The sequence below is a fragment of the Leopardus geoffroyi genome, chromosome B3 (assembly GCF_018350155.1).
Source record: "Leopardus geoffroyi isolate Oge1 chromosome B3, O.geoffroyi_Oge1_pat1.0, whole genome shotgun sequence".
Taxonomy (NCBI): Eukaryota; Metazoa; Chordata; class Mammalia; order Carnivora; family Felidae; genus Leopardus; species Leopardus geoffroyi.
In genome coordinates this window covers 42,290,773-42,304,870 of record NC_059337.1, presented here as the reverse complement: position 1 = coordinate 42,304,870, position 14,098 = coordinate 42,290,773, and the positions used below count along the sequence as shown (strand labels likewise).

General features: G+C 47.3%; 1 protein-coding gene across 13 annotated transcripts in view; it reads left to right on the top strand.

Moving 5' to 3' along the window:
* TLN2 (talin 2) overlaps positions 1–11,702 on the top strand; it is a 437,549-nt gene extending 425,847 nt beyond the window's left edge. For 9 of the 13 annotated variants that reach the window (XM_045449533.1, XM_045449522.1, XM_045449525.1 and 6 more), the window contains 5 exons: positions 3,582–3,707; positions 5,782–5,844; positions 5,936–6,163; positions 9,205–9,330; positions 10,831–11,702. In XM_045449533.1, coding sequence (XP_045305489.1) covers positions 3,582–3,707; positions 5,782–5,844; positions 5,936–6,163; positions 9,205–9,330; positions 10,831–10,959 — 672 coding nt within the window. In that variant the 3' untranslated portion in view covers positions 10,960–11,702. The remainder of the gene's footprint in view (positions 1–3,581; positions 3,708–5,781; positions 5,845–5,935; positions 6,164–9,204; positions 9,331–10,830) is intronic. The other 4 variants (XM_045449534.1, XM_045449530.1, XM_045449532.1 and 1 more) reach the window with 1 other exon arrangement.
* Positions 11,703–14,098: the final 2,396 nt, after the last annotated feature.

Genomic DNA, 14,098 nt, shown 5'->3' with positions numbered 1-14,098 from the left:
AAAGGGCACACCGTATAGAGGATGAGAAGACAGATTCAGCCATCATTTAAGCAGAGCAGATTCTCTGTTGGCACATCTGGTGCTCTCTTCACCAGCACTGCGTTGCTAAGAGCCTCTTTGCAAAATGCTGGAAATGCCATTTGCGTCCGTATGTGCACGAGTAGATGTCACAACAAACTACGGATGCAGGTTGAGGGGTGAAGGCAGAGCAGACAAATAACAACCCATGGCCTTGAACGGGGCAGGAGCCAGTGAATAGATGTGTGTTTCTTCCTCCCGGAGGAACCCAGAACGGACAGTTACTGATGTAGACGCTTATTCCATGCATTTCTCCTTCCCCAACCATGTAAATTGCCCTCTGGCTGAACTCTAGAACTTGGAAGACTCGTTTTGAATGGATACATTCATTCAGCAAACATTTATCATGTAGTCTACGCTGCCTGATTGTATACTCGAGAGACCACATTAGTGGAATAAAACACAGTCCGTGTCCTGGAGGAAATGTCAGGCGGGTAGGCTTCAGTTAACTGGGGTCTGTTTCCCGTAGCCCAGCCTAGCATTTCCCGTGGAGTAGCCCACTTCCATTAGAAATGAGACCTATTGAAACACAATCTGCATCTTGAACCAGATCATCAGGTGATTCTGAGCAAGGGCTGTCCGTTTATTAGCCTGTTTAATGAAAGCCTTTTCTTAAGTTCCCTGTGCCCTGGGTCTCGGGGTTCTTCAGGCTCTCCTTGTAGCGGCTCCATGTGACTGTCCTCATTGCCCGCCATCCCCCAGCTACAGCGGGATTTGTTCTGTTGACAAAGCCTGCAATTTCGTTGTGATCCTTTTATGTAGGAAGATCCTTTGAAGACCAAGCCACTTTGTTTCTTTCCTTTTCTGCAACACGCTTGAGCATGCGCCCTCCTCCTCTTGTAGCTCTCACCGCCCTTCCCCCAGATGCCGTCACAGGTGCTGGTGAGAGCCAAGCGGACGGCAGCATGGACAGGGACACTTAGGCATTTCCGAGTGTCCTTGGCTTGGGGAGAATCCCACCTTGTAGGCTAGAAGTTGTGTGTGGTATGAAGAAGTACCCGGTGTTCATGTTTATGTCCAGCAGGAGAGAAAAGATGGGCATTTAGTCTTAGTGATAAACCCGGCCTACAATGTCTAGACGTTAGCCCTCTGTCCCTGTTGTCAATCGCGTTCGGCTTTATTAAGCCTTTCTTGGGAAACTAGTACTTTTTAGTCAGAGCAAGTGTCTCCCAGACAGGAGGCTTTCTGCCATGTTCGTTTGAAAACATCAAGATGTTACGGAAAGAAAAACAAAAATTCATCAGCAGGCATTATACCAGTTGCCACTGCAAGAAAAAGCTGTGGGTGTCAAAAATATTTCCAAGCTGAATATCTATTTCAAGCATGTGTTCTACAAAAAAACTTCACGGCAGCAGGAGACGTGGTAGAGGCCTTTAAAATTAGTTTTAATAGGATGATTCTGTAAGATCTAGCCATGGCTTAGAGTTAGCACTTAATTGGAAGAAAACTCCATTTTTGTGGATCCCAAATTTGAGAAAGCAGAAATCGGATGGGATACTTCATACTGTGCATGGACTCACCTTGGAGGCCGCCTGAGATCAGGATCTGGGACCCATTCAGAAGCCACCATGGGCTTCTGTTTCCCCTGCCACAGTGGCGGGGGCTCCCTTGGGGCTCAAGAATTACGTGATTTCCCTGGTGCTTTAATCTGTCAGATACTTGAGTTTCTTTTGTAGAATGAATTTCCAAAAAAAGTTCTTAATTCCAGGTCACTGACTAGATAACTACTGATATCAGAGCCTAATGCAATTTCTTTGGGGCCTACGTATGATAGTACCTTTTATGCCAGTGTCTTACGATGAGTTGTTTTTCTATTTCAGTAAATAGATGTTATACTCCACCACTACTATAAGCTCCCTTACTCCAAAATGAATCCACTGCAACTGAATCCACTTCTGTCCTGAATGCTCCTAGAGCAAGACTTGGGCAGATAAGAAAGAATGTATAGCTTCTCAGAACTTCTAAAAGGCTGGCGTCGTTCTCTGGATTCACCAGACGTGCACTGAAATGTTGTTTTGATAACATGACTTGTAAAAAATAAAAATGAGCTTGGAATCTCTCATAGTTCAAGATGTGGTCATAAAGAATGGGGAACGGAAAAAAAATTGTAGCTATGTATCCATCCTGTCTGATGTTCCATATGGACCATTTAGCGACCAACTTTGAGCCTCTGGCACGAAGTTAGTCATCACTGATGCCCAGAGGGGTGACCAGGCTAGTAAGGACAGATCCTCATGGAGTCCGAGAGATGGAGAATCTTAATTGCAGCCCTATGACCTCATCCCAACACTCTAGCTCCCTGAGTCTGCTTTCTCACTGTGAATATGAGAATGAATATAACTACAGTGTAAGATTTGTTTTCCTCTTTCTCAGAATTAAACAAGCATTGGAAGTGGAAATGCCTCACAAAACATTTGGCACATGGTAGGCACTCTTAAAGACGTTTTGCCGTTGCACAGCATTGCAGATACACCTGATGCTGCTGCATTGTACACTTAAAATTGGTTCAGAGGGTGAATGGCATGTATATTTTAACACACAAAGAAAAGCGTTGCTATACCTGACCCTCACTGCAGTGCCTGAAAGGTACCAGCCCCACCTTTAACTTTCCTTAACCAAAGGGGGGCTTAACCGTACTCAGGTGCACAGAACATTAGTGGTGAGCGGACCATGGAGGGCATCCAGCGTGACCACCCCAAATTGTGAGACTGCATCCCAGCCAGCCTGGGATCAAGGTCCTTATGCTTGCCCCACTTACCAGAGCTTCTCTTCAGCTACCAGGGCTGTGCTGGCCTGGTGCTGGTGAACTTAGAGCAGGGCCCTCCTAGCTTCATAACACCTGCACAGTCATGGCCGGAGGTCTTCCCCAGGTGGAGCCGGGCCTCACATTCCCGGGGGGCTGAACAAGCTCCACCTCGATGTCATGTCACCTGGATTTCTTTCCCCCCTTTGGTGAGCTGTGGCTCGTAAGTAACTCCTTCTGCTCAGCCGCAGAAGATGCAAATACGGTTTTGCTTTTGGTTTTTACCCAAGAAAAATAAGGCTTTTCACAACTCGTAGCCACCTCATCATTGTTTCAACCCATTTTTGAGCCTTAAGGTCTGGAAGAGGATTCCACCACCCACTCTTGAGATTTTGATTACCGATTATTTAAATTTCGGTTGTTGATGCTAATGGAGCAATTTGAGCGTAGTTTATTCACAGTGAATTTACATCCTGTTAAAGATTCTGGTCTGGAAAAATAGTCTTAGAATTTCCTGATTTGAAATTTGTGTAGAATGTCCATGCTAGCAGCTTGTACCTTTTAACCTTTTAGAATCGGGGAAGGGGGGAGGCAGCAGATGGAGATTTGGGGCAGCTTAGGCCTACCTGCCCTGGGTGTGGTTTGTCAGCCAAAAGACATAAATGGATGAAGAGCCAGGTGATGGAGCAGTAAGTAGGTGGGCAAAAAAGCGCCCTTTGTGGATGTGAATGGCATGTGACGCCATTTTCTTTTGTTATAGCAAGCAGATGAGACCCTGGATTTTGAAGAACAGATTTTGGAAGCTGCTAAATCCATTGCCGCTGCCACGAGTGCCCTGGTCAAATCGGCCTCGGCAGCCCAGAGGGAGCTGGTGGCCCAAGGAAAGGTGGGTAAACCCCTCTGGCCACGTGCTGGAACATTGCCACAGCAAGAGCCTCTGAGGGCTGAGGGAAAGATGGGAACGCTCGTGGCCCGCACTGAGGAAACCGGTGCTGCGCCCTCCCTCACCGAACGGGTCGTCTCTGCCCCATCTGACTGAAAACTCTGTTCGCTTAAGCCTGACCTCCAGAAGGACGGGTTTGGCTGCTGGGCCTCTCATCTGCTTCTTGTTAAGGAAAGCGTCCCATTCCAGACAGTGATCAGGGCCTGAACAAGACGTTTATATTCCCACTGTAGATTAAGCTATTTAAAGATGTGAACTGTCATATTTTCCTAGCAGATGGCTGGAGGAGCCCCGTGGTCAGGGACTTTATAGAATACAGTTTCCACCTCCAACGTCTCAATCCATTTTGGAGGACTGCTGAGCTAAATGCTGTCCAACTCTGCAGTTAGCATTTTCCTGAGCCCATTGATCAAAAAGGCCAGTCTGGTTTCAAATCTGAGATTTCTTTTATCTGCTTCATCCCTAGTAACCCATTCCATCCGCATTAGCATGAAAGCATAGTTCTGTTTCAGTGACCCAAAGGATTATTAGTATATTAGAGTACTCCTGGGTATAAGAGGGTCTTACAGTTTAGAATACTCCTGGTGTTGTTCCCATACAACATGGGATGACTCCATCCAAATCGCGCCTTGCAGAGAGCCTCTCAGATACAGAGGCACTACAGAAATCCTGTCAGGTTGTGGGTTTGGGGAATTTGGTCACCATCGTTTTCAATTATTTCTGCCTGATATTAAAAGGCCTTTGCCATCAGTGCATAGGTAGATGGATACGATTGCACCTTGACCTGAGAAAACTTGTAATACAGACAGGAAGTTAGGTCCAACGAGTGGCCATCTGTCTTCCCCCACGAAGTGTCTTGTGAGCTAAGCCTTGTCGTAGTCCAGACCACAGACTTCGGCTCCTCTTTCTAAACCATCGTGTGTTCTATTGCTCATCATTGGCATATGTATTTCTCTCCAGCCGGCATGTGGTCTGTCCCTTTGTGCTTTTCCCTTATGCTCCGTAGATATAGCAGAGTGTTGACCTTATTTAATCAAGTACTTGTTGACCCATCAATACATAAAGACTGAAAATGGATCAATTTTAACATTTTAGGAATATCTTACCTACAAATTTCAGTCTCTTGATAAAGGGCTGACTGTGCACCAGATTGCTAGGTACTAAGAGAACCTAACTTGTTGACACATTGAGAAAGTTGGTAAAGGAGGCACCCCTGGACTTGAGTAAACTATAGGCTTATAGACAGGACCTTGGGGTTTTATCTGATGTTCACCGAGCCCTGGTCTGGTGCCTAATAATTGCTGGCAGATCCCTAATTTCATATTCAAATTGAGGTTTGAGAACTCCTCTCTGACCTCTCCAGGCACCTCCCGCCATGTAAAGGTATGTAAAGGTCTCCTCCCATAGCCATTCCCTCTACATCTGGACAGAAAATGTTTCACTTCTTCGTATAATTTCTAAATCAAAGCAGAGATCATCTTACATCTAGCTTCCTACTTCTCTCCCCACCCCTGACAAAATAGTCTGTATTTCCTTAAGACCAAGGTCTGCACTCCACCATACTAAAGGAAAGGCACTATCTTTTTCACCCCCCCCCCCCATCATCTGCCAGAAAGTCACAGCATGGCCTGAGGGTCAGTGATCAGGAGAGATGTAAGTTTCCCTTGGCCCTTGAAAGAAGAGGGCTCGGTGGCTCCCATGTTTGAAATGGAGAAAGGTCAGCAGAGGAAATAAGCATGTAAGGACAGCCCCAGTCCATCACTCCTGAGCAGTTTTCCCAGAAACTAAAGGGAGACCATTCTGAGCATTTCAGATTAAGTCACTGTGGCGCCGTGGACCGCAGGCCGTCTCAGAATGGCAGAATCCCACATGAGAAAGGGTGTTCCCTTCTCACGCCGGTGTTGCTGTGTGTCCGAGGAGATGTCGTTCTCTCCAGTTCCAGAGCAGGGGAGAGTCTGAGGGGCTGCAGATGACCCTGCACCTTCCGGCTCTCATTACGGATTTCTACGCTCTCTAGGTGGGCTCCATCCCCGCCAATGCTGCGGATGACGGACAGTGGTCGCAGGGGCTGATTTCTGCCGTGAGTCACCTTCTCCTTCCTTCCCATTTGCTTTTTGGGTCCCCTGAGGGAGTTTTGGGCCTTGGGTCACTTCTCTGTCAACTGTCCCCAGGCCCGGATGGTGGCAGCTGCAACCAGCAGTCTCTGTGAGGCGGCCAATGCCTCTGTTCAGGGACATGCCAGTGAAGAGAAGCTCATCTCATCCGCCAAGCAGGTCGCTGCTTCCACGGCTCAGCTGCTCGTGGCCTGCAAGGTGAAGGCCGACCAGGATTCAGAGGCCATGAGGCGGCTACAGGTAATGGTCACTGATGCTGGTGGGAAAATACTCCTGTTGGAGCGGGTAAGTGTCGCCAACGGGGACAGTCTCACTTCCTTGGCATGACCCACCAGGCCTTCCATCAGCTAACGCTGTCCTACTTTTCTCATTTTTACCACGTACGGCCATGCATCCTACAGCTGCTTCCCCAGCAGACTGACATTGTCCGTGTGTGCCTTCTGGTCTCATGAGTTGGGGCCCTCTCTCACCCAGAATGTCCCGGCCCCTCCCCACCAGCCCAACCTGCTTGTTCTTCGTGACTCCTCACTAGAGTCCCCTCTTCTAGAAAGCCCTCCCTGACCTCCTGCATGTCAGGCAGTCATTCCCTCCTCTATCCTGCCAGAGCCCCCGGCCAGACCACTCTTAGGGTTCCTGTCACCTGATACCACCGTATTTATTTTTATATCTGTCTTTCGGGAGGCTGTGAACTCATTATTCACAGGCACCACATCTTTATCTTTGCATCTGTCACACCCGAGATGGTGCCTATTCAAGAGGGGGCCCTCCTCCACTGTTGGCAAAAGAAAGCAGAGAGAGGACTGAGGCATTTATATGAGACTGTGGCTAAGGTTTCCCAGAGCCCAAAGGACATGGTTATTATGTAGGTTATAATCCAGTCTCTCCCAGTGCATATACATTTTCCTGATTGTTTTAATTACAGAAGTGTTTTAAACACAGCGAAGGAAATGGTTGAATGAAAAAATCACATAGCCTCGACATCTTCCCATGTCAAACGTTATCATTTTTTTCTCTTCCTGTTTTATGTCTATACAAAATAGTTGTGTCTACTTGTAATCATAGCAAGAGACATTCTGCTTTTGTTCACGTAACATTTTATCACACGTGTCTTTTTACTTGAAGACAAGGCGTCATAATTTCTCTATGCAAAGCTAACTGGTCCATTCTTCATGAGTCTCATTTTTAATGATTGCATGATATTACATCAACTGATTATGCCAGAATTTCCTTATGCCTTGGACGTTTTGTTTCCAGTTTCCTAGATCTTCCAGGTATTTAGGAGATAGACTCTTTCTGTTGCCGAAAAAAAAATGTTTATACGTCGTGAATAAACTCATAAATGGCAGAAGTATGAGAACAATTTCACCAAAACCCAGAACTTTAATTTTATTTTGCAAGTCCTAACGTGTATTTCTGTTGTTGGGTTCTCCTGAGTCTCTCTCTCACCCACCTCTCCTTACCTTCATCTGACCCCTGGGCTAAACCCAGGGGGGAAATGGGAAGCTTCATGTTGATGAACGTGTGGTTTGTGGGTTTGGGGGACACTTCTGGGGAAAGCATCCTGAGTTAAGAGAGACCTGGGTTCAAGTCCTGCCTCTGCCATGTATGAAGTGTGTGATCTTAATACAGATGACTCAAAACCTTTCAGGCCTTAGTTGGCCTCAGCTATAAAATGTGGATAGAGATACCTCACTAGCTCTTAGGAAGGTCAAGAGATGTGAATGTGCTGTTCTAACCGCCAAGGACTTACACAGACAGAGCACAGCATCACTCTCTTTGTCATCATTGCTGATTTAACCGGATGCTGCAGTGTCCTATCTGAGTCCCTTGCAGTGACCCAGAGGTCCCGTGGGGCTAGACTGATCTGTAGTCAAATCCCATCTATGTAACATACTAGCTGCAGGGTCTGAGGTAAGTTACTCGACCCCATTTCCTGCCTCAGAAAAGTGCACTGATGACCTCTAAACTCAGAAAGCTATTTTGAGACCAGGTTTGTCATATATATTAATTGGCTTCCCCTTCTCTTCTTGTGCAAAAGCCCTCATAGTCCCTGTTGGTGACTTGAAATCACCAGCCAGATGAGCTAGTTCGCTTTGAGAAAAACTCAACTTTCTGATGCCTAATCCCCACACACAAGCCCTTGACTCAGAGGTGGCCTGGGCAAGGAATATGGGAGTCTTAATGCAGCTTTGACCACCCTTTGAAGAAAACTCCAAACCTCAGGGGGCAGAGGACAAGTCCCCAGGGCCATGCTTCATGAGCATTAAGAGTAAGCCAGTATGACTTCACATCAAAAAGCTTTTCTTTACCTATCTCTAGCATTTGCCCCATCCTTGAGCACTTGGCATAAAGCCCAGATGTGACTCGGAAAATATACCTGTCGAGGCCCTAGTTACTGTGGGGCTCCCAGCCTTCCCATGCAGGGATAGGTTGTGCTTTCCTAGCCCATCATTCCCTCAAGAAGCATTCAGTGAGTGCCACCCCTGGGCATCCAGTGTGCCAAGTACTAGGGATGCAGAGAGAACGGTCACAATCCCTGCCCCCAAGTGACTCACTGTCCAGGAAGAGAGAGGCAACCCCAAGTGTGGAAATGGCCGCAAAGAAGCGAGTGCAGAGCATGCAGGGAGCACTGTGAGTAGGTGTTGGGAAGGCCAAGGCAGACAGGAAGAGTGCTATCTGAACCACATCTTTGAGTTATTTTAATTGGATGGGGCAGTGGGAGATAGTTTTCTAGACCAAGGAGATGACCACTGGGCATGCTTCTATTAATACGTTTCACATTGCTACCATCGTTTGTGTACATAATTTTAATTCTCCCTCAAAAGTATGTGTTCTGGGGCACCCGGGTGGCTCAGTCGGTTGAGCGGCCAACTTTGGCTCAGGTCATGATCTCACAGCTCATGAGTTCGAGCCCCGTGTCAGGCTCTGTGCTGACGGCTCGGAGCCTGGAGCCTGCTTCAGGTTCTGTGTCTCCCTCTCTCTCAGCCCCTAACCCACTCGCATTCTGTCTCTCTCTCTCTCAAAAATAAATAAACATTAAAAAAAATTTTTTTAATAGTAAAAGATAAAAAAAAGTATGTGTTCTTTGGGAGCCAGGAACTATATCTCATTTATCTGTGAATGAGAGAAGGTTAGGTAGGTGCCAGCATTGGTAGAATCGTTGGACAGCTGGACAGACAGATGGATGCTTGCTAAAGAGAAATTCTGTGTTATAATTGGACGATAAGCCATTCATAATCCCATGAATTGTACTCTCATGTCTATTCTTGGTGAATCCAAATTGGCTGTTTCTAATGATATAATGTATGCTTTTCCCCCCTCTCCAGGCAGCAGGAAATGCTGTGAAAAGAGCCTCAGATAATCTTGTTCGTGCAGCCCAGAAGGCAGCATTTGGCAAAGCTGACGATGACGATGTTGTAGTGAAAACAAAGTTTGTAGGGGGCATTGCTCAGGTTTGTGATTAAATCTAGACAGTGTTTACTCCCGAGATGGGCCTTTTGTTATTACAGAGACTCAAAGTAACAATGACTTCAACAGGATGGAAGTGTATTTCTCCTTTGGGAAACAATTGTGGGTGTAGGCAATCTGTGGATGGTGTGCTGGTTCCTTTGTGTGTCATCCCCAGGCTCCATCTGCCTTATTCTCCCCACCTTCCCTGAGATGTTGCCTTGGCCATTTGCTCCAAAATGGGTCAGTAACCACCCTCGCTTCCCAGCCATCAGAAAGGGAGAAAGAAGGGACCACAGGACCCTGAAGTTGCATCCCTTGCTCCTGCTCACATACCATTGGTCAGCCTTTTGTCACATGGCCAACCAACCCGGTGCAAAGGATTCTGGAAAATGTAGTATTCTTTTCTGAGTACCCCTGTGGCTAGGTAAAAATCGAGGGATTCTGTTACAGAAAGGGGGAAGAAGAGAGAGTGAAAGGCAGTAGTATTGTCATTTAAATAAAAGGACGAATTTGGAGATACTACCCACTTCACATATTTGGCCCTACAGAGAGAATGAACGATCACCCCTTCCCACAACTTTTATAAGAGCAGCTGGGCTTCAGACTCACACAGGATTGCATTCTTGTGCGTGGTAGTGAGGAGCAAACTTCAGGAAATCAGGCCTGCCGTTTAGGATATGTGCTAATACAGATCCATTATACGTGATCGGTTTTCTTATCAATGCCCAGAAGTTACTCATCCCCATGCCTTCCTCGGCTCTTCCCAAACCACTCCCAGTAGACATACACCTGGTGCGTTTTTATCAGCATCGATTTCTTGATGCGCTAGTTCCATGAGGAAAAGTCACTGATCAGATAAGGTGGGAAATACTGCCCTCTATACCTCCACCTTGGACTAGCACAGTGATGGTTAGTAGAGGCTCTGAAAGGGCCCACAGGAAAGTACGCTGTTTGGCTTTCTTGAACACTTACTTACCTTTTTCACCTGTTACCTATTAAGTGATACTCCTCAGATCATATCTTAGAAACATGAAACAAATATATGAAAGCTGTCAATTGGTTAAGGACTCCAGCTTTAGCTTCAGCATCGCTTGGCCAAGTCCTGCTCCACTAGCTGGGTGTTAAGGAAGGTAGACCCACATCTCTCAGTTTCTAGTTACTCATTGGAAAAAAGGGACATTCAGTAAGGACTTCACCGTGTTGTCACGAGGATGATGGGACGCTCCATGCAAAGTGTTTACACAGCATCTGGTGCATAGTAGGGATGCAGTAGATGTTTGCTGTTAAATCATTGGCCAGAAGCCACTTAATTTTCCTGGGTCTTTTGGATCTCAAAAACCGAACTGTGGCCCATAGGCTGGTCTCCAGCACTAAGATACTTAGTACCATTGTACGGCTATGTGTAGCAGAAGCTATGGGAACTTATGAGACAAGCAGTAGAGTTGGGAGGGCAGTTTCCTGGAGAGTTCTAGATCCATCCAGCTTGTCATTTTTCCTTCTAGATCATTGCCGCCCAGGAAGAGATGTTGAAAAAAGAACGAGAACTGGAAGAAGCGAGGAAAAAACTGGCCCAGATCCGCCAACAGCAGTATAAATTCCTACCCACTGAGCTGCGGGAGGATGAAGGCTAAGGCCAGAGCCAAAATGGCGTGCCCCAGGGAACGACTTTGCAACAAATAGTGTTCCTGAGAAGCTGGGACTTACCTGGAAACTGCCTGCCTCCCCTGGGGCCAACACAGAGCCCTGAGTGCTCATTCTCACGTCTCTGTCCTGTCGGGCACCGGCTGCATGATCGTGATGTCACACGGTACAGTGTCCCACCCACAGCTCCTTCGCCACCTCCCCTCATGCCTCACCGTATCTCAGGAGAGAGGGGCGCACGTTTCGTGAACTGTTACCAAAAAAGAGAGAAGTCAGTATTATGTCGTTCTCAGACACTTTTGCTTTTGTTGGTCCTTCTCTAGGCCTGCTCCTGGGCCTTCTGTGAAATCTTAAGAGGAAACAAAAATAATGGCTTGGGGGAAAGCATTGATATCCTAGAGATTATTCTCCCTCTCAGGAGAAGATGGAGGTTGGAGTTGGACATGGCTAATAAAAGCTGGAAGCGTAAACCAGTGTGGACTCCAGGAGGGCCACTGCCGTCCTTCTGTATCTCAAGCACTGGCTCACCCAGAGGATGGAGAATTCCTGCTCCCATTTGCACGCTTTCTTGCCTCAGTGTGTAAGCTCCTTGTACAATCTAGACCCGTCTTGTATTCTGTGGCCCAAGAAAACTGAACGATTATTTTTTTCCTCCATAATCCAAAGGGCAGAAGTATGGGGGACTGTCAGGGCTCGGTGAGCAGAGGCTGGAATAAAATGTGTGGGCTCCTTACTCTGCAGAGACTTTTTCAGTTCATACAAGTCCCATGGCCTCTGATGACAAACCCATGTCCTCCGATGACAGTCCACTCAACACCCCCTCCGAAGCATCCGAGGTGGGGATTCAGCTAGGATAAAGCACTTCCTTGGTGACTGCCAGGTCCTACCCGGGGTCCTCTGCTCTCAAAATGGTTAGATTTCAGAACCGCAAGGCATCTGTTTCAAAATCTGTCCCCTGCCCTCCATCCCAAGGTGCAAATTTGTTCTGTGTCTTAATATTCTTACAATCTAGATGCAAACTAAAATCAGTGTGAACCTTTAACAAGTAGACTTGCTCACTCTCGCATCTTTCAAGGGAAGGTATATGGTACATCCAGAGTCCCTCTTCCTGATGCTGCACCTCCCAAATTTCGTATTATTTTCCCTTCTCTCTTTTTTTTTTTTTTTTTTTTTGCTCTCCTTTCAGATCCCTTTCCTAAAAGGGCATTTTAAGGCCTTGGATTTACCTTTAACCTGAGTCTTTAGTCAGAACAGTACATGAAGGACGAATGACTCGTAGAATAGATCCGAACGCCAGGTAGCAAGCGTCCATGAGAGAATTCATGAGGGGAAGACGATGGTAACAGATGTCCCTGGGTTTCAAAGCTGATAACTGGTGAAAGCGGCCATCCTCCACTTCTCTATAGTAATGTGGTGTCACGTCTCCTATTTCATCCACAGGATGGCTTCAGTGTCCCACCCAGGGTCAATATTGACACTTGGGTCCTCAAAAGGCATCACCTGTAGACCTTGCCCCCTGGTCCTGCTTTAATAGACTCTAGCCTGTGGCATAATTTTAAAATTTAATCAAACCTCTGACCGTTGCCCGTATTTATTAGAGACTTGTAAGCACTATACATCAAATTTGTCTCCAGACAAGTGGAAAGTTAGAGGAAATACAGTACAAATAAAAAGCGGAGAGAGTGTAGGGCCCTGGGGGGATGTGGGTACCAGCTCTGAAGAGGAGGGAGCAACAGAGCCCTGGCCTCTCAGGAAGAAGCTCACACACTCTTGGTTCTCCCTGAGTGTAGCTAGTACAACTCTTCCTCCCTGCCCTGGGCTGTACCCTCTCAGACCTCAGGATGAAAACTGAGGGCCCCCTGGACTTGGCAGGGGTGAGGGTTCTCCCCGAGAGATGTTCCCTGGACAGGCACAGGGTGCTTTCTGAGACTCTTAATCAGACCCAAAGGCTCAGAGTCGAGGTGTGTTAATGGCCTCACGTAGCAGGACCCAGGGAGACCCTCCACGGCCCACCCTCCCCATATTTTCTTCCAGGCTGTTTGTTTGGTTCCCTCTCCTCTTCCCACCTGTCCTCTGTCACATCCCGGCGTCCCAGGAGTGAGGCAAGGGCAGACAGGGAGTTCTCTGTCCCTGCCTCAGTCATTGAAAACCTCTGTTGCGTTCGATACAGAAAACCCTTCAGAGAGAGGCAGCGAAGAGGCCTGTCCTTCACAACTTGAGAGAACAGGCATGAAACCAAGCTTGTTCTTGTATGACCTATAGAAATACACTCTGGTCTCGAGTGTTCTGCCGCTAGGAGCTTTGGGGAAGTTGGTTCCCAGTTATCATTGTCACCGGGCGTGGTGCTGGTTTTTCACCTGTCCCTTCCTCGTCCACACTGCAGACGTGTGTGTGTGTGCATGACCTCGTGGCTGCCTTCATCTCTTCCCATTTCATCAAATGGTTGAAAGACTGTGCTTCAGGAGTTATTTAGTAGGCTCTACAGCACATGACCCCAAATGGCATTGAGGGGGCTTCTGGTTCTTCTTCAAAAGGAGCTAAGGCAGATATGACTTGTGTTTGGGGTGTGAGCCTTCATTGAGGGGCCTCTAACAAGAAGATGGTTTCAGGGTAAAAATGGTCCCAGGCCTGGAGCATAGAAATGCTTCTGTCCCTGCGAAGGGAAAGCAGGTGTGTGCCCCATGAGGGGAACTGGCCCTGGGCTTCGAAGCTTTCAGCTGATCTTTGTGCCCCAAAATTTCTATTTCAGAAGGTCAAGAAAGGAACCTGAACTGGACTTGAGAACTGCTCGTTGATTTGGGAGTTCGGATTTTGTTTGGTTCTGCCTTTCAAAAGTCTTGGAGTGTAAGGATGCTTAAAGCCACATTCAGTTAAGCAGCAAGCCCTTATTTAGACTGGCAGTGCCCCAGCAGGTCAGTGTGAGCAGAACCTTGAGTCCTGGGCGGCTGTGCAGTCAGGTGTCATGGGGACCCCAGGCCACCTACTGAGGAGCCACATGGTCTTGAAGGATGAGCCACCTGAACCACTGCAAATGCTTTATCACAGATACCCTTAGGGCTTCTCAGAGGCTTTCCCTGTGTGCTTTCTGGGTGTTTCATCAGTCCGTGAGTTTCTAGTAACCAAAGCCTA